Below are 24,227 nucleotides of genomic sequence, written 5' to 3'. Positions count from 1 at the left end.
CAATCTTTTTCCCTCTTCTTCCTCAGCGTTCCCTGAGCCTTAGGTGTGGGAGTTGTTTTGTAGATGTATCTGTTGGGACTGAGTTCCACAACTCTGTATTAGATTGTGGTTTTCTGTAATGTTATCTGTCCATTTCTAAAACAAGTTTCTTGCATGAGAGGTGAGGACTTCACTTAATCTGTAGGTATAAGGGCAAATGTTTAGAATGTAATTAGAATGTTGATTTAGTAAAGTGGCAACTGTATATTCTCCTCCAAGACCTATGACTTCACTAGCCCTGAGTAGTGAACTGGGTTTCCAGTACCAGGCATCATTTCCCTCTTGTTGAATGTGTCTTAAGGCCAATTAGAGAGCTGTTGGTTACTACCAGGGTGTGTGAGCCACTACTGCACTCTTAGGGTTATTGTGCAATTCTGGTTCTCAATATAGTTCATAGGCCTCATAGCTTGGTAGGACTGCAGGTTGCCTCCCTCCTTTGGAAGCTTGCATGGTACCTTCTGAATGCTATTTCTCAGGGAAGACACATTCAGGTCAGTTTCAACTCGGGCCTCCAGGCCCTTTGAAGTATATGGTTTCTTCAGCAATAGGGACTTAATCCTTCCACCTCTTGGGGACAACCAAGGGCAATAGCAATAGACTGTATGTTTTTGCTGACCAACAACTCAAAAGAGGGCTTCTTATGCCTATTATTGGGTTTTTTGCTAGATGGTCTTTGGCTCTTGGAGGGAGCATTGTTAGCCCAGATGAGAAAATTTCATTTAAACTGTATATGTATATTTATACACAGACACGTGTTTTATAGGTTTGTGTTTTAGGTATATAGTTAACAGTATGATTCCTTATGACTTTTTCAAACATCCTTACTATAACTTCACCTTTCTCCCTCTTTCTCCTGTATTTATCTCCCCCACCCTCCAAATTAGAGCCCTCATTTTTCCCATTTCCCTAATCAGATCACTTGTAATTGTATTCCCCTCTCTATGGCTCCCAAAACAATGGTTCCTCTTTACTTTCATGGCTTCTACAGTTACTCCAGGATATGTACTCACATCTGAAGATTTGGAACTAAGAGCCTCCCATGAGAAAGACAATGATAATTGTCTTTGTCTTTCTGGGTGTAGTTCCATCCATTTACTTTCAAAATTAATGATTTCATTTTTCTTTGCATCCAAATAGTATTCCATAGTGTATATGTACTCACATTTTCATTATCCATTCATTGGTTGAAGGACATTTAGGTTAGGTTGTTTCTATTTCCTAGATATTGTGAATAGAGCAGCAGTAAACATAGCTAAGTATCTGTGGAATAGGTTTTCTCATCCTTTGGACATATACCAAGGAGTCATATGGTATGGTATGTGCTGGGTCATATGGTAGTTTTATTTTTAGCTTTTTGGGGATTTTTCCACACTGACTTCATAGGGGCTTCGCCTGTTTGCAATGCCACCAGCAGTAAATAAGTATTATCAAAAATATAGAAGTGTAACCAGAGGCAGAGCTTTCTGTCCTGTATGCCTGATTATACCCAACAGTCACTTCCCAAATTACCACTCAGAGGCTTATATTAATTATAAATGTTTGGCCGATGGCTCAGGCTTATTACTAGCTAGCTCTTACATTTGAATTAACCCATATTTCTTATCTATGCTTGTCCACATGGTTAGTGGCTTGTTACCTCATTTTCTATATGTCTTGCTTCCTCGGTGGCTGGCTGGTGTCTGCCCTGATTCTACCCTTCTTCATCTCCTTCTTCAATTTGATTGTACCACCTAACCTAACTTATTCTGCCTCACCATTGGCCAAACAGCTTTATTATCAACTGATGAGAGCAACACATATTCACAACACACAGAAGGACATCGCACAGCATGGAACACTTTATAAATTTGCATGTCAAATTTGCATGTCATCCTTGTGCAGAGGCCATGCTAATTTCTCTGTATCCTTCCAATTTTAGTGTATGTGTATTTTTTGAAACAATTTCTCACTGTATAGCCCTTGCTAGCCTGAAACTCCCTATGCAGACTAGGCTGGCCTCAGACTCACAGAGATCCACCTGCCTCTGCCTCTCAAGTGCTGGAACTAAAAGTATAAAAGTGTGTGCTACTGCACCTGACCATTTAAATAATTTCTAACTTTAATTTTTTTGTTTATCTTTGGAATTCAGATTGTACTTGCTTTTCCAAGGCCCTAAAGTACATTCTTAGCTCTGACTTTTCCTCTTTGGCAAGATCTCATATATCTCAGGCTGGGCTTAAACTAAATGTATAGCTGAGGATGCCTTCATGCTGAGTTTATGTGCTGTTGGTGATTGAACACAGGGCTTTACACAGGCTGAGCATGTACCCTACCAAATGAACTAAATCCCCAGCCCCATCTGATGTTTTTAATGCGAATGCTTATAGGTATAAATTTCACTCTCAGGACTACTTAGCCTATATGTTTTGGTATTTTGTATTTTCATTTTCATTCAGATCTCTGATTTTTTTATTCCTTCCTTGATTGATCTATTCATCATTCCATAGAGTGTTTCTTTATTAAGAAATTTTTTTATTCATTTACATACCAAAGATGCCCCTCTTCCCTTCTCCTGCCCCTCTAGCCTCCCCTCCCAACCACCCCCCTTTCCTTCCTACAAGAAAATAAGACCTCCCATGGGGAGGTACATTTAGTAGAGGCAGGTCCAAGCCCCTCCCCCTGCCTCAAGGCTGTGCAAGGTATCCCTCCATAGGTAGTAGCTCCAAAAGGCCTGCTCCTGCACCAGGGATGGATTCTGATCCTACTGCCAGGGGGCCCCTTAAGCAGATCAAGCTACACAACTGTCTTGCTATGCAGAGGGCCTAGTACAGTCCCATGCAGGCTCCACAGCTGTTGATCTAAATTTCATGAGTTCCCTCTAGTTTGGTTTGGGTGTCTCTCTATGTTTTCCCATCATGATCTTGATGCCCTTGCTCATAGAATCCCTCTTCTCTCTCTTTGACTGGACTTCAGGAGCTCGGCCTGGTGATTAGCTGTGGATCTCTTCATCTGCTTCCATCAGTTACTGGAGGAAGGCTCTATGGTGACAGTTAGGGTATTCACCGATCTGATTACCAGGGTAAGACAGTTCAGGCAACCTCTCCACTATTGTTAGTAGTCTAAGGTGGGGTCATCCTTGTGGATTCCTGGGAATCTCCCTATCTCCAGGTTTCTCCCTATCCCCATGATGTCTCCCTCTATCTTGATATCTCTTTCATTGCTCTCCCACTCCATCCCTGTTCCAGCTCAGCTAATGCATTCCCTTATGTTCTCATCCCCCACCCCCTACCCTCCACTGCCCACCCCTCATCCCCAGTTTACTCATGGAGATGTCATCTATTTCTCCTTCCCAGGGCAATCCATGCATCCCTCTTTGGGTCCTCTTTGTTAGCTAGCTTCTCTAGAGCTGTGGGTTGTAGTCTGGTTATCCTTTGCTTTACATCTAGTATCCACTTATGAGTGAGTACATGCCATGTTTGTCCTTCTGAGTCTGAGTTACCTCACTCAGGATGATACTTTCTAATTCCATCCATTTGCCTGCAAATTTCATGATGTCATTGTTTTTTACTGCTGAGTAGTAGTTCATGTGTATATGTACCACATTTTCTATATTCATTCTTCGGTTGAGGGGCATCTAGGTTGTTTCCAGGTTCTGGCTATTACGAATAATGCTGCTATGAACATAGTTGAGCATGTGTGCTTGTGGTATGATTGAGCATTCCTTGGGTATATGCCCAAGAGTGGTATAGCTGGGTCTTGAGGTAGATTGATTCCTGTTTTCTGAGAAACCGCCATACTGATTTCCAAAGTAGCTGTATAAGTTTGCATTCCCACCAGCAGTGGAGGAGTGTTCCCTTTGCTCCACATCCTCTCCAACATAAGCTGTCATCAGTGTTTTTGATCTTAGCCATTCTTACAGGTGTAAGATGGTATCTCAGAGTCATTTTGATTTGCATTTCCCTGATGACTAAGGATGTTGAGCAATTCCTTAAATGTCTTTAAGCCATTTGAGATTTTTCGGTTGAGAATTCTCTGTTTAGATCTTTAGCCCATTTTTTAATTGGATTGTTTGGTATTTTGATGTCTGGTTTCTTGAATTTATATATTTTGAAGATCAGCCCTCTGTCAGATGTGGGGTTGGTGAAGATCTTTTCGCATTCTGTAGGCTGTCGTTTTGTCCTGTTTATTGTGTCCTCTGCCTTACAGAAGCTTCTCAATTTCAGGAGGTCCCATTTATTAATTTTTGCTCTCAGTGTCTGTGCTACTGGTGTTATATTTAGGAAGTAGTCTTCTGTACCACTGCGTTCAAGACTACTTCCTACTTTCTCTTCTATCAGGTTCAGAGTAACTGGTTTTATATTGAAGTGTTTGATCCACTTGGACTTAAGTTTTGTGCATGGCGATAGATATGGATCTATTTGCATTCTTCTACATGTTGATATCCAGTTATGCCAGCACCATTTTTTGAAGATGCTTTCTTTTTTCCATTGTACAGTTTTGGCTCCCTTGTCAAAAATCAGGTGTCCGTAGGTCTGTGGATTAATGTCAGAGTCTTCAATTCGATTCCATTGGTTCACATGTCGGTTTTTATGCCAATACCAAGCTGTTTTTATTACTATAGCTCTATAGCAGAGCTTGAGGCCAGGGATGGTGATGCCTCCAGAGGTAACTTTATTGTACAGGATTGTTTTAGCTATCCTGGGTTTTTTGTTTTTCCATATAAAGTTGAGTATTGTTCTTTCCAGGTCTGTGAAGAATTGTGTTGGGATTTTGATGGGGATTGCATTGAATCTGTATATTGCTTTTGGTAAGATGGCCATTTTTACTATGTTAATCCTACCTGTCCATGAGCATGGGAGATCTTTCCATTTTCTGATATCTTTTTCAATTTCTTTCTTCAGAGATTTAAAGTTTTTATCATACAGGTCTTTCACTTGCTTAGAGCTACCCCAAGGTATTTTACATTATTTGTGGCTATTGTAAAGGGTGATGTTTTTCTGATTTCTTTCTCAGCTCATTTATCATTTGTATGTAGGAGGGCTACTGATTTTTTGAGTTAATCTTGTATCCTGTCACATTACTGAATGTGTTTATCAGCTGTAGGAGTTCCCTGGTAGAATTTTGGGGTCACTTAATATATACTATCATGTCGTCTGCAAATAGTGAAAGTTTGTCTTCTTCCTTTCCAATTTGTATCCCCTTGATCTCCTTTTGTTGTCTTATTGCTCTAGCTAATGGAGAGAGTGGACAGCCTTGTCTTGTTCCTGATTTTAGTGGAATTGCTTTGAGTTTCTCTCCATTTAATTTGATATTGACTATTGGCTTGCTGTAAATTACCTTTATTATGTTTAGGTATGTTCCGTGTATTCCTGATCTCTCCAAGACCTTTATCATGAAGGGGTGTTGGATTTTGTCAAAGGCTTTTTCAGCATCTAATGAGATGATCATGTTGTTTTTTTCTTTGTTTGTTTATATGGTGCATTACATTGACAGATTTTCATATGTTGAACCATCCTTGCATTCCTGAGATGAAGCCTACTTGGTCATTTTTTAAAATATGTTCTTGGATTCAGTTTGCCAATATTTTATGAGTATTTTTGCATCAATATTAATGAGGGAGATTGGTTTGTAATTCTCTTTCTTTGTTGCATCTTTGTGTGGTTTGGGTATCAGAGTAACTGTAGCCTCATAAAAGGAGTTTGGTAATGTTTCTTCTGTTTCTATTGTGTGGAACAATTTGAAGAGTATTGCTATCAACTCTTGTTTGAAAATCTGGTAGAATTCTGCTCTGAAACCATCTGGTCCTGGGCTTTTTTTGGTTGGGAGACTTTTAATAACTGTTTCTATTTCCTTAGGGGTTATAGGTCTATTTAAATTGTTTATCTGGTCTTTATTTAACTTTAGCATGTGGTACTAATCCAGAAAATTGTCCATTTCTTTTAGATTTTCCAGTTTTGTGGAGTACAGGTTTTTGAAGTACGACCTGATGATTCTCTGGATTTCCTCGTTGTCTGTTATGTCTCCCTTTTCATTTCTGGTTTGTTAATTTGGATGCTCTTTCTCCTTCTGCCTTTTGGTTAGTCTGGATAAGGGCTTGTCTGTCATGTTGATTTTCTCAAAGAACCAAATCTTTGTTTCATTGATTCTTCATATTGTTCTCTTTGCTTCTATTTTATTGATTTCAGCTCTCAATTCCTGGCATCTATTCCTCCTGGGTGAGTTTGCCTCTTTTTGTTGTAGAGCTTTCAGGTGTGCTGTTAAGTCACTAGTGTGAGATTTCTCCAACTTCTTTATGTGGGCATTTAGTGCTATGAATTTTCCTCTTAGCACTGCTTTCATAGTGTCCCATAAGTTTGGGTATGTAGTACATTCGTTTTCATTGAATTCTAGGAAGTCTTTAATTTCTTTATTTCTTCCTTGATCCAGTGGTGATTCAGTTGAGCATTATTCAGTTTCCATGAGATTGTAGGCTTTCTGTAATTTTTCTTGTTGTTGAAATCTAACTTTAAGCCATGGTAGTCCAATAAAATACAGGAAGTTATTCCAATTTCTTTTTTTTATCTGTTGAGATTTGCTTTGTGACTGAGCATGTGGTCAATTTTAGAGAAGGTTCCGTGGGGGTGCTGAGAAGAAAGTATATTCCTTTTTGTTAGGGTGGAATGTTCTATAGATATCGATTAAGTCCATTTGAGTCATAACATCTATTAGGTCCCTTATTTCTCTGTTAAGTTTCAGTCTGGCAGATTTGTCCAGTGGTGAAAGTGGGGTGTTGAAGTCTCCCACTATTAATGTGTGGGGTTTGATGTGTGATTTAAGCTTTAGTAATGTTTCTTTTACATATGTGGGTGCACTTGTATTTGGGGCATAAATGTTCAGCATTGAGACTTCATCTTGTTGGATCTTTCCTGTGATGAATATGTAATGTCCATCCTGATCTCTTTTGATTGACTTTAGTTTGAAGTCTATTTTGTTAGATACAAGGATAGCTACACCAGCTTGCTTCTTAAGTCCATTTGATTGGAAAGTCTTTTCCCACCCTTTTACTTTGAGGTAGTGTCTGTCTTTGAAGTTGAGGTGTGTTTCTTGTATTCAGCAGAAGGATGGATCCTGATTCTCTTTTCTTTTTTTTTTTTTAAGATTTATTTGTTTATTATGTATACAGTGTTCTGTCTGCACGTACCCCTGCAGGCCAGAAGAGGGCACGAGATCTCATTACAGATGGTTGTGAGCCACCATGTGGTTGCTGGGTATCGAACTCAAGACCTTTGGAAGAGCAACAAGTGTTCTTAACCTCTGAGCCATCTCTCCAGCCCCGGATCCTGATTTTCTATCCATTCTGTTAGCCTGTGTCTTTTTATAGGCTAATTGAGCCCATTGATATTAAGGGATATTAATGGCCAGTGATTTTGTTAATTCCTGTTATCTTTTGGTAGTAGTGTGTGTGTATTTCCCTTCTTTGGGATTTACTGCCGTGGAGTTATCTATTTCCTGTGTTTTCGTGGGTGCATCTGACTTCCTTGGGTTGGAGTTTTCCTTCTAGTGCTTTCTGTAGGGCTGGATTTGTGGATAGGTATTGTTTAAATCTGGTTTTGTCTTGGAATGTCTTGTTCACTCCACCTATGGTGATTGAAAGTTTTGCTGGGTATATTATCTAGGCTAGCCTCTGTGGTCTCTTAGTGTCTGCATTATGTCTGTCCAGGACCTTCTGGCTTTCAGAGTCTCTATTGAGAAGTCAGGTGTTATTCTGATGGGTCTGCCCTTATAAGTCACTTGGCCTTTTTCCTTTGCTCCTCTTAATATTCTTTCTTTATTCTGTATGTTTAGTGGTTTAATTATTAGGTGGCAAGGGGACTTTTTTGGGGGGGCGGGGGTCTAGTCTATTTGGTGTTCTATAAGCTTCTTGTATCTTCATAGGTATTTCCTTCTTTAAGTTGGGAAAGTTTTCTTCCATGATTTTGTTGAATATATTTTCTCTGCCTTTGAGTTAGTGTTCTTCTCCTTCTTCTATCCCTATTATTCTTAGGTTTGGTCTTTTCGTGTTGTCCCAGATTTCATAGACATTTTGTGTTATGACTTTTTTGGCTTTGGTGTTTTCTTTGACTGATGAGTCTATGTCCTCTGTTGTATCCTCTATTACAGAGATTCTTTCTTCCATCTCTTGTATTCTGTTGGTTATGCTTGCATCTGTGTTTCCTGTTCCTTTACTCAGATTTTCTGTTTCCAGCATTCCCTTGGTTTGTGTCTTCTTCATTGTCTCTATTTCAGTTTTCAGGTCTTGAACTATTTCCTTCACATGTTTAATTGCTTTTTCATGGTTTTCTTGGCTTTCTTTAAGGAATTTATTGATTTCTTTCCATTTTTTTGTTTGTCTTTTCCTCAGTTTCTTTAAGGGAATTTTTTATTTCCTTTTTAAAGGCCTCTATCATCGTCATAAAGTTATTTTTAAGGTCGCTTTCTTCTTCTTCTATGTTGTGATGTTCAGGTCTTGCTGTTGTAGAACTGCTAGGTTCTGGTGATATCATATTGCTCTTTATGTTGTTGTATGTATTTTTGCACTGGCGTCTACCCATGTCTTCCTCCAATAGGTGCATGAGGTGCCTGTGTCTGAGCAAGCTGCTCTTGGTCCAATCTGTGCTTGCTGTGCCTGTGTCTCAGGGGGACACTCTGGGTCCAATCTTAGCTCTTGGTTCAATCAGAGCTGGATTCTGTGTCTCAGGAAGCCTCTTTTGGTCCAATGAGAGCTCTTGGTTCAATGACAGCTGGCGGATTCTGTGTCTCAGGAAGCCCCTGGGGTCACAGAGGAGTGGGTAGGTTTGGAGTAGGGTGTGGGTCTTATAGATTGCAGGGTCCGATGTGGGGTTTTGGTGAGGGAGCTTGCCCACAGGATTCTTCCCTGCTGGCTGGCAACTGGTGCAGTGATGGGTGGGGGTTCCCAGGGACTGGTTGTGTCCTGGGGCCTAGGTCCTAGAGGCAGGACTCTCTTAGTCTAATGAGAGCTGGTAGATTCAGTGTCTCAGGAAGCCACTGAGTTCTCAGGGGGATGGGTATGTTTGGGGTAGGGCGTGGGTCTTATAGATTGCAGGGTTCAGTGGAGGAGCCTTCCTGCAGGAGTCTTCCCTGCTGGCTGGCAACTGGGGCAGCAATGGGTGGGGGTTCTTGGGGACTGGTTGTGTCCCAGGGCGTAGGTCCTAGAGGCAGGACTCTGGGTCTTTTTTTTTTGGAGACAGGGTCACACTATGTAGTTCTAGCTGTCCTGGAACTCACTTTGTAGCTCTAGCTGGCTTGAAACTCATAGAGATCAGCCTTCTGCCTCTCTGTCTCCCAGGTGCTGGTATTAAAGATGTGTGCTGCCACACCTGGATTAGAGAGTGTTTTTTAATGTCTGTGATTTTGTATATGGTCTGTAGTTTCTCTTACTATTGATTTCTAGTTGTAGTCTATTTTTTATCAGGTAAAATACAAGAAATTAATTTTCCTACATGTATTAAGACTTACTTTGAGCTGGGTGGTGGTGGTGCATGCCTTTAATCCTAGCACTTGGGAGGCAGAGACACACAGATCTCTGTGAATGCAAGGCCAGCCTGGTCTACAAAGTGAGTTGCAGGACAGCCAAGGCTGAAACCCTATCTTGGAAAAAAAGGCTGACTTTGTGTCCTATTCTTACTGTATGTTCTATTTTAGAGAATGGTCCATGGGATGCTGAGAAGACTACATTCTGCTGTGTTGAGATAGAATTTCTATAGAAAACTGTTAAATTCATTTGATTTGTGATGTCATTTAACCCAGACATTTTCACCCTCCAACGCACACCTTTTTGAATAAGGATTAATTATTTGTTTGTCGGTAGGGTATTAAAGGCACCTTTTATTGTTGTTTTGGTATTATTGCTTTTTCCCCTCTAATTCCATTTGCTTGGAATACCTTTTTCCATCCTTACACCCTAAGATTATATCTGTCTTGGATGCTGAGATATATTCCTTGGAGGCAACAAATGGATAGATCCCATTTTTTAATCAATCTTCTTATCTATGTCTGTTGGTTGGGGAATTGAGACATTAGTATTGTTATTATTGAAATACGTTAATTCCTGTTATTTCTATAACTGGTTTGCTTAACTATTGCTTCTTTTTCTGAATCCTGTGGTTGTGTTTATCTTTTTCTTCAGTCCAAAGGATTCTTTCATGTATTTTCTGTGTAGGTGGTTTAGTGGTTATGAATTCTTTTATCCTGTTTTATCACAGTTAACTTTTCTTTCTCCTTCAATTACAAGTTTTGTTGGAAGCAATTTGGTTGACTGTTGGCTTTCAGGGCTTGAAATGTATCATTCTAGAAGATCTCCTGGCCTTTAAAGTTTTTGTTTAGAAACCTTGTATTGTTCTAATGAACCTGCCTTTGTAGGTAACTTTGTGTTCCTTCTTGCACTTGTATGTGTATGTACACACTCATACACAAGTGCTGCAGCATCTGGAAGAAGTCACTTCTTTCCCTTTACCATGTGGGTCCTGGGTATCAAACTCAGGTTGTCAGGCTTGACAGCAGATGCCCTTGCTGAGCCATCTCTGTCTTCATATTAATTTATCTTTGTCATTGTCCTGTGTTTCAGTTCCTCTACCTTGTCTTTAAACCCTGATATTCTGTTCTCCCTTTGATCCATTCTATTGGTAAGACTTTTTAAGGGGCTTTTAATTTGACATACTGAATATTTTGTTACCAGTATTTCAATTTGTTCTTTTATTTTAACATTTCTAACTCTTTTTTGGATTCTATTTTCATCTCCTCTGTTTACTTATTTCATTTAGCTTTTTGTGTTATCTTGAATATTCTGCTTTGGAACCTTTGTCTGTATTCACACTATCTCTGACCGGATTTCCACCTAGTTGGGTACTGTGAGGTTTTGATGCAATGTTTCTTCAGCATAGGTTCAGCCTATAGTTCTGTAATACTTACTCTAAGTTTCCAGAGGGTTCAGATCATGTATTGTTTGGAGCCTGCCAAGCTATCAACTCAGTAGGGGTCTTTTAAAATGGCGTTTTACAACTGTTCCAGTTCATTGCCAAGGAAAAGGTTTTGTTTTTTTTTTAATCTTTTTCTCTGCAGCCACCATGCATAACGTTTGTCTCCTTTCTTCCATCTTTCTTTTTTATTATAAATGTCTTTTACTGAGGATATTGTGCCAATTTTTGAGACTCTCTGTCTTAAGTTTCAGTAGTCACTCTAACAGAGAGGAGGGAGTTCCCCAGACTATGCTGTCCCTTGGGTTGGACTGTATTTTTTTCTGTTCTGATTTCCAAGGTTTCCTATTTTACTTTGAACTAGGCCAGAGATTTTGTGGCCATCACCCATTTCTTCTGATAGCTGTTAACTAGCTTTCCCCAGATTATTCCCTAGATAATCTAGCAGACCAAGCCTGCATGATGTCCACCATCTTGTCTAACATCTCCTGTTTCACTTCTTTATTCATTTTGTCATCTATAGCCCATCAAATGAGTCATCAACAATGATCCCTCTTGGCATATATAGCATCGGATGCCAAGACTCCTACATATGTATTTGTTAAATAAAAAATTAAAAAGCTAATCAAGCACAGGTGCACACCTTTAATCCCAGCACTCAGGAAGCAGAGACAGGTGGACCTCTTGTGAATTTGAGGCTAGCCTGGTTTATATACATTTGAGGACAGCCAGAGTTACATGAGGAGACCTTGTCTTTGAAAATAAAAAATAAAAAGAAAAGAAAATGTTTATAGATAACACATGTATGTGTATATAGAAGGAAAATGTATAGATAATAATATATATGATCACTGATCCTAGGTTGCCAGATTTGCTAAAAACCCTGCCTTGCCAACCTGTATTAACTAGTTGTTGGGCCAAGCATTGAAGAATGAAAAAGTATAATTATAATGATGGTAATTGAACCCAACATGTGTAAAATAGTTTGTTGTTTGACAGAAGCACTTCATTTATTAATTAATCCTCACAAGATCTCCTATGAGGCAAATTATAGAATCTCAGGGGTTTTTTGTTTGTTTGTTTTTTTGGTGTTTTTTTTGAGACAGGGTTTCTCTGTGTAGTTTTGGTGCCTGTCCTGGATCTCACTCTGTAGCCCAGGCTGGCCTCAAACTCTGTGTAGTTTTGGTGCCTGTCCTGGATCTCACTCTGTAGCCCAGGCTGGCCTCAAACTCACAGAGATCCTCCTGCCTCTGCCTCCCAAGTGCTGGGATTAAAAGCGTGCTCTACCACCACCTAGCACAATCTCAATTTTAAATATATAAAAAATAGATCTCAGGGAAATGCTATCTTAGTTCTTGGTTCTACAGCTAGGAAATATGAGAACTATATTCCCACAGTAGGTTAAATCCAGTAATCTACATCAGAGTTAGGGTCTGTTGGGCTTGGCATCACTGTTTTTTGTTGTTGTTGTTCTTTTTTTTTCCGTTTTTGTTTTTTTGTTTTTACCTTCCCCTAATATGAGATCTCCATGAAGATTTGTCATGTAGATTTGTCTGGTAATCTGACTCCTTTTCCCTAAAAGCTTGGTTTGCCTCCAGTTGGAATTTGGCCTAATTCAACCAGATTGAATGAATTCTCTATTAAAAGAACAAAACAAGCTTTAACTTACCAAATGTTGACCAGTGGTCAAAAATTGTTATGACCCCATTCACAACAAAGGGTATCAGAGATTATTTATGTAGGTGATTCCTTCTTTGTTCATTATCATCTACATTACTGACTCAACACTATTCATTATATACAGCTATCCTTTGTCCAAAAAGGATTTCTAATCTTTTAACAGCCTTTGGCATTCCCTCTTTTTTTAGATTTATTTTTAATAAATATAGGTGTATGTGTATGTGCACATGATTGGAGGTGCCCATGTCATCAGATGCCCCTGGAGCTGGAGTTAAGGGCATTGTAAGATGTCCATGTGGATGATGGGAACAAAATCCCATCAGGAGTACACTCAACTGCTGAGCCATCTTTTCAGCCTTTCCATCCCCCACCCCCTTTTCTTATCATTTAATTTTCAAATTGTCATATAATCCACCCGGGTTACTTTAGAATATACTACTTTCCAATCTATTTCAATTTTACTCTATGTTGTCTGATCATTAATCTTTCTTTTAAGACAATCCCTCAGTCTGATGCTCTTTCCATATTTGGATTTGGGTATGGTGTTTTGTTTTTTGGGGGTTTTGTTGTTGTTGTTGTTGTCTTGCTGTTTTAAATGTGTATGTGTCTTTGAAACAGGGTTCACTTTGTAGATCAGACTGGCCTTGAACTTGCCTCCTTCTGTTTCAGCCTCCAGAGTACTGTGAGATTACAGTTGTATACTATTATGCATGGCTTTACCAATACTACTTTGCCTTGGTCCTTACTATCCTGTTCATCCTTAAGACCTAATTCAAGTTCTGAATACTTTTTTCCTTTTTCTTCTTTTGGTTTTTCAAAACAGGATTTCTCTATAGCCCTGGCCCTCCTGGACTGGGCTGGCCTTGAACTCAGATCTGCCTCCCCTAGTGCTAGGATTAAACCCTTGTGCCACCACACCCCAGCATTCAAGTTTTGAATTTTGGGGGGGAAGGGGAGTGACACGGGGTCTCTCTATGTATCCCTGTCTGTCCTAGAACTCAATATGTAGACCAGGCTGGCCTCAAACTCAGACGTCCACCTGCCTCTGCCTACTAAATCCTGGGATTAAAGGCATGCGCCACCACAGCTGGCTCAAGCTCTGAATTTTCAATGTGTGGCTGTTTGCCAAGAACTTTTTTAGAAACCAAAGATTCACCATGGATTAAGATAGTTAAACATGTAATGTCCCTTTTATTATGGAATTTACACTCTACTAAGGGAGGCAGATATCCTTTCTCAACCCTCTAGTCTCAGAGTAGTTAATCATACTCACTGAACTCTGCTTCCTCTAATCTCAGAAAATTTCCCTATAGATCATAACTCTAAAAGTTGTGCTATTTCTGTGTTTTGCCAAAACTGATAAATACAAATGATTGCTAGTCCTCCAGGTTGATCATAAGGACTCTGACTTTTTTTGCTACATTTTATTGTTATGCTCTGACATTTTATTTTTATGTTGTTCAAAGTATATTAGACCAAACTTCTTTAGGTGTACCCTCCAGAACCTGTAGTATATTTATCTAAATACTTTCAGCATAGTACATGATGATCATCCATGTTGAGGATAGACTTGGTTTTTTAGAACAGCTCTGAGTTTCCCAGAGCAAATTCTGGTGAATTGAGTGAAAATGTATGGCAATGGGAAGGACAGTGCTATCTAGACATAGACATAATAAAAACAGGGCATTTGAAAGTGCTTCCTTAAGAGAAGTTTAAATTTTGGGAACAGCAAACTGATTGGAGCACTCAAGCTTATAGCCTACTTTGAAGATTGACAGTCATTTAAAAATCAGTTCTGCTACATTTGCCTGAAGGCATTAATTTTCAATATTTTATGCTCACTCTCAGTGGCTTGTAATGGCCTTGTGAATTCTCCACTTGCCATTTTCATGTTTGATTTTAGCATTTCTCCAGATAAAAAGGTAAGTCCCTTTAGAGAAAGAAAGCTTTATTTGTTTAATGTACATGTATTTATTTAGTGTAATATGTGTGAGAATGCATATGTACTAGGGCACACATGTGGATGTCAGAAGAGAACTTGTGGTAATTAGTTCTTTTCTTCTACCATGTGGCTCCCAGGAATTAGAAATCAGGTCCTCAGGCTTGGAGGCAAGTGCCTTCACCTGCAGAACCACTTCACCAGCCCGAATTTTTCTTGAATCTGTTTTCTTATTGTTGCAAGAAGGGTGCCTGTGCGTGCCACAACCCATATGTGGAGGCCAGAGAACAACTTTATGGAGTCAGTTTTAGCCTTCTACCTTTATGTGAGTTCTGAGGATTAAACTCAAGTTATCAGGTTTGTCCTGCAAGTGCCTTTTCCTGGTGATGTCATCCACCAGTCACCCTATTTCTTTGTTTATTTAATAGCGGTGCATGTGTGTGGTCAGAGAATAACTTTCAGAAGAGACGATTGTTCCTTTGTGTGTATGAGAGAGACAGGGTCTCACTGTATAGCCCTGGCTGACCTGGAACTCACTTTGTAGACCAGGCTGGCTCACAAAAATCTGCCTGCTTCTGCCTCTCGAGTCCTGAGATCAAGGGCCTATGCCACCACACCTGGCTGCTCATTTTGATAATGACCACTGATACCATCTTTGCTTGTAGCAGGTGTTTAACTAAGTTGTTTAATGAGGCATTAATAAAGGCAATTATCAGTTAATAACTGTTGGTGTCAACATAAACTATAATAATATTCTGAGTATGTATTACTATTAATCAACTTTAAAATATATGTTTGAGGTCAGAAACTTAGGGGCTAACAGTACTTGTTATTGCAGAGGCCTGGAGTTAGATTCCAACACCTTGTTCTGGCCTTCACATGTACACACACATAGACACAGTTAAAAATAAAATATTTAAATGAAATAAAATACATACTTGGGTATTATGTAAGTCTATAGTGATTCTATAAATCCAGTTGGTATTTAAGGGACAGTAAATTAGATGTTCATGTCATATGAACACATTTCTTTCCTGTAACAAGAATATAGAGAGCCAGGCATGGTAACTCACATTTGTAGTCCTAGCACATGGGAGGCTGAAGCAGGAGGAAAACAATGAGTTTGAGACCAGATAGGAGTATATGGCAAGTTCCAGACTACCTTGGACTACAATGTGAGACCCTGTCTTCAAAAAGGAAAAAAAAATTCAAAAATAGCAAGAAGTCCTCATAAGTGAGATCCTCTTTTGCTTAGGTAGTGGCAAAAGTTACTCTTACTATGAATTAATCATTTGAAACTAACTTCTTTACATCTTTGCAACAAAGAGTTGTTGCATTCTAACATTAGGAGGATTTAGGAGTGGCTTTGTACAGTGCCCTGTTTGGGTTTTTAAAGTTGATGAAGTGAAAATACTAATCTTGGTCTTAATATTTTCCAGAATCTTTGTTTCATTTTGCCACAGTTTTTGTACCAATTCTTCTGTGGATTCTCACAACAGGTATGTGCCCTTCTTAGTAGAAGTGTAGCAGATACAAGAACTATAATGATGACTGGCTCAAAAATTTGGTTAATCTATAAACAACTTAATGAGGTTGACAAGCTAGATAACCACATTGTCACAGTTATCTGTGACTGAATTTCCAAATTTTAAAAATACTTTTAAAAAGCTTTATTTTGTTGAGTCTAAATGCTAGGACGCAATGTTTTTCTGAGGATATTGCAATGATAGAAACAAATGTTATCATTTTAAAGCTTGTGAGATAGTTATAGGGAAGAGATAGACAAATATGTGATATAGGATACAGTATTGGTGCTCTGAAGAAAAAATATAAAGTATAATAAAATATAAATTAATAATAAAAGGATATACTGTGACAAGATGAGAGGCTACTATTTTAAAAGAGTTATCTGGAACAATCTCTCTAATAAGCCAACATTGAGGCAGAGACCTGAGTACCCTAGGGAAGAAACTAAGCAGACACCTTTAAAATGTTAAAGGTAAAGGGATGATCTCTGAGGAAGCACAAATCTTTACTTTTTACTTTGGGGTTGTGTTAGTGCTGGTAGCAGCTTGTTTTATATTGTGTTTTTGAAGTACATATGGGCTATCTTTTTCAGTCCATAGCCTCATTAGATACTCTCTAGAGTTCAGAAAGTAAGCTATGAAAATGTAGAAATGGAATCACACTACTTAAAACAAAACCTCTTTATCCTTAGTAAAGCCTAGGATATTACTTGTCTGTTTTTTTTCCATGAAAAAGATAACATTTGTTACAGGTTTAGCAAAATAACAGTATTATCAACTAAACCTTGTGTGTGGGACATTCTGTCTCCTCTAATTATACATCCAAGAATTACAATTAATTCTCATGTAACCTTAAAGGTCCATCCTGAAGCAAAAGTAAATTGATGCTTCTTTTGTTTGAATAAATTCAAGACTAAATTACACACCAATCAATCTGGGAGTTTCTCTTTTAATCTACTCTTTATGAAAATGGGTAGTTACCAAAGCAAATGTAGTATTGTATGTCATGGACTAGTACTCTCATTTGAAAATTAGAAGTATAGCAAATTTTTATTTTATTTCAGTGAAATATTTTTTGCTGATCTTAAATCTTTGTTCATAGAAACAATATGAAAATTGTCTCCATATTTTATGCAGAACCATTCTTTTCTCTTCATTGAGATGTTGAGTGTACTATATATCTCATGCTTTTTCTCTGTTGAAATCAAAGAATGTGACCCCTCCTGGGTCTACCAACTCCCTGTATACCCTAACTACTCTCTGTCTTGAATTAGAACTCCTGGATAAATATAAGGAAGAATCATTTCTGTCCTCAGTGCTTGGTACTTACTATGTTCTCTATTAATGGTTTGAAGCCAACTAGTGAATAACCTAAAAAAAGTTCTGTTCAAGTTGTTTACAACCTTTTCCAATCACTTTTCATTGTAATTGTGTGTTTACTTCACTGGTTGGAAATACGTAGTTGTATTGATTAGTATCACATTTAAGTGAATTTTATTAATCAGAGAACATTTACATTGTGTGTGTGTGTGTGTGTAAGTGTGAATATAGGATGCCTTTAATCAGACAACACAAATGGTTATATGATGACACCTAGCAGTGTCTAGATACATTGAACTCAATAAGTACTTTCACCTGAATGAAGGTCATAAAATACTTAAAATTTTTTCAATAGAAGTTTTGTAGGCTAGAGAGATGGCACAGTGTTAAATAGCTAGATGTTAGATAGTGTTAGATAGATAGAGAGATAGAGAGATAGATAGATAGACAGACAGACAGACAGATAGATAGATAGATAGACAGACAGACAGACAGAGAGATAGAGAGATAGAGAGAGAGGGGGGGATGGATGGATGGATATATATATATATATATATATATATATATATATATATAGAGAGAGAGAGAGAGAGAGAGAGAGAGAGAGAGAGAGAGAGAGAGAGAGAGAGAGGGCACATATTGAATAGTTCACAGCCATCTGTAACTCTAGCTCTATGGGGATCTTACTCCCTCTTCTGGCCTCCTTGGATACATGCATTCACATATACTTACCCATACACAGACATACACATACACATAATTTTAAAATTTTTAGAAATATTTTTTGAAGAAGTTTATAATTCCTGATTGATCATTTACAAATGTGGTATGACATCTGTGTTCACTCGTCCAGTACTTCCTTAATGCTTTCAGGATTTCTGATTGGGGAGAACTTCTGTTTGGGGAACTCAGTCCTGTTAACTCACTCAAGACAAAGGTCACTAGGCTCATACCTACAGTTGATCAAATTCAGTTTATTACAAAGTAAGTACACACACCAGAGGAATTCTCAAGAAGAGGGTGCTTGAAATAGCTTTATTATAGAATTTGGGCTTATAACATATTAACCAAAAATACATAAAATGTTAACCAGGAAAGATCTGCAACATAGGTTGGCCACTCCTTGTGATTTAGTTTCTGTAAGGACTCCTGACTTGTACTTGTTTGGTCTTTTCTAAAGTAGCTACTAAATATCTACATTTTTAGCAACTGAAAAATCTTGTATAAAGTTAATAGTTAATATCTATTAGAAATAAGGCATAGCATGCAAATATTATTAAGATCCTGTTAAAGGGCCGGGTTTGTTAATAATGACATATAGAATTTTTTAATATTTTTATCTTTACCAAGTAGGGTGACCTTATTTACAAAGTTTCCTTTGCTGCCCCAAAACGCATTTTTAAAAACTGTTTAGCTACAGGTTTTTACAAATACATAATTATATCAGTACATTGTTTTCCTCTTTGTTTGTCTGTCTTTTCAGCCACTCTATGATGCTGCTTATCTTACAATGTACAATATCTGTTTCACATCCCTGCCCATCCTGGCCTACAGTCTACTGGAACAGCACATCAACATTGATACTCTGACCTCAGACCCTCGATTATATATGTAAGTTGAAAATATAGTTCAGACAATTTCCCATTCTATAGTTCAAGTTTGTCTGAACTTACTGTGTAGCTCATGTTAGAATTTGTGAAATCCTCTTATGTTGGTTCTGGTATTATTGGTATAAGTCACCATGCTGGGCTTTAAGTAGTGGGTTTCATTTAATCTACAGGTAGGAAGGACACAGAATTGATCACTTGGTTCAATAAGTGGTTCTGTTGGGAATTTTCAGCTAAAACAGATCATTCAACAGGAGAGTGGTTTATTTTCCTAGATATCAGTTCTGTACTTAAATGGATATACTTGTGCTCCATGTATAGGTCATAAATTATTGCACAGTCTTTCATAGAGATGCAAAATAAATGCTATCATATAACTGTGACCCAGCCTAAAGTGTAACTTTAACCTTCTTAGCATTGTAAGCAATGGGTACCTTTATCTTAGCTTGTTCCTGGACAACAGATTATTGTTGCCCTGACAACTTTTTTTTTTTTTTTTTTTTTTTTGGTTTTTCGAGACAGGGTCTCTCTATGTAGCTTTGCGCCTTTCCTGGAACTCACTTGGTAGCCCAGGCTGGCCTCAAACTCACAGAGATCCGCCTGGCTCTGCCTCCCGAGTGCTGGGATTAAAGGCGTGCGCCACCACCGCCCGGCCGACAACTTCTTTATAAACATGAAGTCCTGGTCTATGTATATGGACCTCTACAGTATCCTACTGAATTTTAGCAGTGACATTATGCATTATACCTTTAGAACTTAATGACTCACATTTTGAAAAATATTGATGTGAAACATTTGGTTATTTTCATATTCTTAATAGAAATTTGAAAACTGAACTAATTCTTTTGTTAAGAGAGGAGATAGGTGTAGCCGACTTCTTGAGCTTTAGACAACAAAAGGTGAAGGCTCTGGTAACGTCTGTTGCGTGTCATATAGAGGTCCTCAAGTGTAACCTTTCTCCAGACCCTTATTCCTGCTTTTCATTTATGCTTTCCTTCAGGTCGGGTGACCTATTTTGAGTTTCTAACAGTTTCTTCATCTTAGTGTGGCTAAAAAGTCTGACTGGGAATTCAGTATACCATGATACTTCTGCCATTCTTTTTTCATAGATTTTTACAAGGACAGGAATCACTTTCTGCTTTTGTTCCAGTCTAAGTCAGTGACTAGAAAAGCCACATTGGTTAGCAGTTGATAGTCACTCACTCCGAGGGTCTTCAGAGAGGTCCTTTTCCTATTTCTGAGAAACAGCCACATCTTTCTTCTCTTTTTCTGTTTACAAACAGCATCCCCAGAACTTTAGATTTGCACCTAAAAGTCCTATAAGTTAAAAAGTTGTATAATTTGTCATGTTTTCATTCTCTGTCCCCAAAACCATTGCATTTATGTTACAGCTATGATAATATAGCCCAATGACATTCTGTAGAGTTACAATAGGTGTGCTGTTTGAGTAATTAGACACCCTTAGATACATGGTATGAGAAATTTCAAATGGAAGCAAAAAAAGATACATACACAAAGCCATCTTCTTTATGCAGATCTGCTTCATTAGATGAGTAGCCTTATTTCATATTCTGACTGAGAAGATTGTGCTATTTTTGAAATTTTAATTTTAATCTGTCTACCTGCTATTTATCAGGACATCATTGTATAGCCTCTAGCATGTGATTTGATTTGATGGAAAACTAAGACCTACTTAAAATAGGTTACATTTCCAGTAAGAAATTGAAAGAAATATATACACAGATATAGCTAGAAAGCTTGGTAGCATTGTTTAGAACATATGATTTTTTTGTTACTGTTGTTTGTTTGTTTGTTTGTTTGTTTGTTTGTTTAAGACAGAGTCTCACTATGTAGCTCTAACCATCCTAAAACTCACTATGTAGACCACACTGGCCTCAGAGATCTGCCTGCTTCTGCTAGGATTAAAGGTGTGTGCCATAAGACTCAGCTAAAAGAATATGTGTTTGAAGTTAATTCAATGCAGCACTGTATATTAGCTCTGTCTCTTACTGAATGAATTTCTGTACATTAGAATCACTTGAGGAAGAGGGAGAAACGAGAGTGCAAAAACTAGGTGTCATTACTCTCATTTTCAAATAATAAATCTCAGAAAGCTATAACATAATGGTTCCCAAACTCCACACTTAATTAACCGAGAATCTTTCAAAGCTAGTAATGTATAATTACTATTATAAGTAAAATTGATAATTAAAAATACCCTGATGTTCAGGTTATACATAATACTAGTAAAATCAGAATGTGGATGTAAGTCAGGCATGAGTATTTATTAACTTACAATATTTTTTGATTATGCATTATGGTATTATAGTTTAATACATGTTTACAATGTGTAATGATAAAAATCAGAGCAGTTAATATTTACATCTTCTCAGATCCATCATTTCTCTGTGCTGATGACCTTCAAACTCTTTGGTTTATTTTGAAGTGTCTAAACTGATAAACTGTGGTTATCTTACTGTACTAAACCACATTACAACTATCTCTCATTCTTTAACAGTATTTTGGAAACTATCATTCACATTCTCATTATCCTCCTTGCCTTCCTTGTCTCTAGCAACCTCTATGCAACTCTAATTCTATGTGGTCAACTCTTTAGCTTCCATAAATGAGTGAGAACATATGGTATTTGTCTTTTTATACATTACTAGCTTTGAAAGATTCCCCAGTATGTTATACCTTTCTGAGATTTATTTGCAAATGAGAATAATGATACCTAGTTTTTACACTCTCTCTCTGCCTATGTGTGTACATGTGTGCACATGTGTGAGTACGTGTGTGTGTGTGTGTGTGTGTGTGTTTGTGTGTGTATACTGATTTAATTTATATATACATGTATAAAGTTAAGGTATGTAGATGAACAGATGGTCAATCTTAACTCAGTTTGTACCGTTTTATAAATAACTGTTAAATGGTATATAATTATTATTGATGTTATTTTGTCCTGTTGCTTGGCCAAAATTTTAGCAATATTTTACAGTTTACTTCAGTGTCTTGGTCAGGTAGTGATTCCATGAAGATCTAACTTTGGTCAGTCTATCTCTTAATTAAAACAAAAATCTTTCTGTCCATCATGATGGGCAACCCCTTCATTATAACAAGGTCAGATTACTGCCCATTTTTGGTATTTCCTTGTATCTTTAACTCAGCAGCTTATAGAGATTCATTAATTTTTCTCTCCATTTCTTCATAGGAAAATTACTGGCAATGCTATGTTACAGTTGGGGCCCTTCTTATATTGGACATTTCTGGCTGCCTTTGAAGGGACAGTATTCTTCTTTGGAACTTATTTCCTTTTTCAGACTACATCCTTAGAAGACAATGGAAAGGTAAAAGGAACATGTATTTTTCCCATAGGTACTGCATTTGTCACACACTTTTACAGTAATCATTTTGCAAATTATTTTTCTTAACACTAGGTCTTTAACATAAAGGAAGTACTGGAGTAAGAAAATCACTTTTGTGTCTGTATTTAGGAAGAGAGCTTAAGCAAACCCTCTAGAATCTTCATTTGTTTATAGTTTTTAGAAAGTGAATCGAGTCCTTGGGACTTTTTTTTATACTTGTGTGTTGTAATAGGAAGAAAGATTTTTCCTGTGTTACTGCACAGCATGGCCCTCTGCATTTCTAATTCATAGTTAGTAGCCTTCCATGTTTGGAGTTGAAGAGGGTAACTACTGTCTTAGTAGTGTTAGACAAATATGTAAAGAGGGAAATCTTTCCTTTCATTTCAAAGTGGGAGTGCAGTGTTCTTTTAAAAAATGCTATGCTGGTTCTGCTAGTGCCTCCTGAGAAAGTGACAATATCAGTGAGCATCTACACTGGAATGATTTTGGCCTCCCCATACTCTAGGAGAGAAATATTGATGTGGGACAAGTGTCCATCTTCCTTCAGCCACACACTGGGAAACTGAAACTTGTGCCTTGCATGTTGCTTTCACTGTATTCTCCTTTGCTGTGTTTGGTACTCTTCTTTTATGGTCATTCTTACTTATCATAAATATGAGGCAAGAGCTAAGTTTCAAAAATAATTTACTGCATATCATATGTCTGAAACCTACACAACTAACATCTCTTACAAAAGTATAAGCTCAATGAATTTGAATGATACTTTGAAATTAGATACCATAGTCAGGCCTTCCTAATTTGGACTAACAAGTTAGTTTAGTCTGAATCCTTTCTAATTATTAATCATAATGTAACTATTAGAAAAATATTAAGTGACCTTAGAATGTATATACCTAGCACTTGCCACAGAAGGTCCTGCTAAATCTTAGGCATCCTTGGGAAAGTCTCATTAGCTTTCCAAGTCAACTTTTGTCTTCTAGTAAGTAGAGGTTCAATTTTATGACTTCTCAGATCCTTCACATATGAGTAGTTTTGGGACTTTTACTTTTTAGTTTTTGACACAAAAATTGTATATAACTGGCTAGTAATTGCTTCAAATTTGCTTTATGTTGACTGACATTCATGGGTTTAGCCAACATTCCAGGTAGTATATAAGAATCATTGGCCCAGGCGGTTTCTGATTCATTATGCATTTTGAGGTCATGAAGATTTTATTGTATATGTCACCATCCTTTTTAAGTGTTTGCTAAAATTACATAAGAATAAGAATTTTTATCAGCAGCTAAACCCATGTATGATTGGTTGAATCCTTTTTTCTAGTAACCTTATTTTGTTTTTATTTTTTAAAAACGTTTTACATCTCATTTTTTGTTTCAATGTTATGCATTCAGATCTTGACAGCGTTTGGTAAGCATATGTGCCATTCATTGCCATCGTTTGGATTTATAAGTGGTACTGCTTCCCTTTGGTGTGCACATGCTAACAGATGTAGTAATAATTGGACTCACTTTTAAAAATGTGAGTCCACTTGTGACATGAGTCATCCAGATGTCTTATTTTGATGAATGGTGCTTATAGTGGAATAGTATTTTTTCCCTCCTCCTTTATCAAACCCATGAACTCCCTGTTTGATGCTGCATGGTAATGAACCCAGCCAACCACAGGTGTGGTATATCTATCCGTGAAAATATAGTATTGTGACTTAATCTTATTAACCAACTATTTTCTCAAATAATTCATAAAAAGATCTTTGACAGTTACATGCAGGATTAAACCTGACTTTTTTTTCTTCAGCAGACTTATGTATTTATGATACATGT

The 24,227-nt window shown here is 37.6% G+C and overlaps 1 protein-coding gene and 1 pseudogene across 9 annotated transcripts in view; one reads left to right on the top strand and one right to left on the bottom strand.

Moving 5' to 3' along the window:
* Atp11c (ATPase phospholipid transporting 11C) overlaps positions 1-24,227 on the top strand; it is a 187,813-nt gene that overhangs the window by 143,915 nt on the left and 19,671 nt on the right. For 8 of the 9 annotated variants that reach the window (XM_052740008.1, XM_052740000.1, XM_052739975.1 and 5 more), the window contains 3 exons: positions 16,029-16,088; positions 18,919-19,046; positions 22,254-22,389. In XM_052740008.1, the coding sequence (XP_052595968.1) occupies positions 16,029-16,088; positions 18,919-19,046; positions 22,254-22,389 (324 nt within the window). Of the gene's footprint in view, positions 1-16,028; positions 16,089-18,918; positions 19,047-22,253; positions 22,390-23,798; positions 24,174-24,227 lie in introns of those variants that run through there. The other variant, XM_052740045.1, reaches the window with a different exon arrangement.
* LOC128117915 (uncharacterized) lies at positions 1,881-1,978 on the bottom strand (annotated as a pseudogene).

This window comes from Peromyscus californicus, unplaced genomic scaffold (genome assembly GCF_007827085.1).
Source record: "Peromyscus californicus insignis strain IS unplaced genomic scaffold, ASM782708v3 Scaffold_10__1_contigs__length_136768540, whole genome shotgun sequence".
NCBI lineage: Eukaryota > Metazoa > Chordata > Mammalia > Rodentia > Cricetidae > Peromyscus > Peromyscus californicus.
The sequence above is the reverse complement of the archived record's forward strand: the minus strand, read 5'-3'. Positions and strand labels throughout refer to the sequence as shown.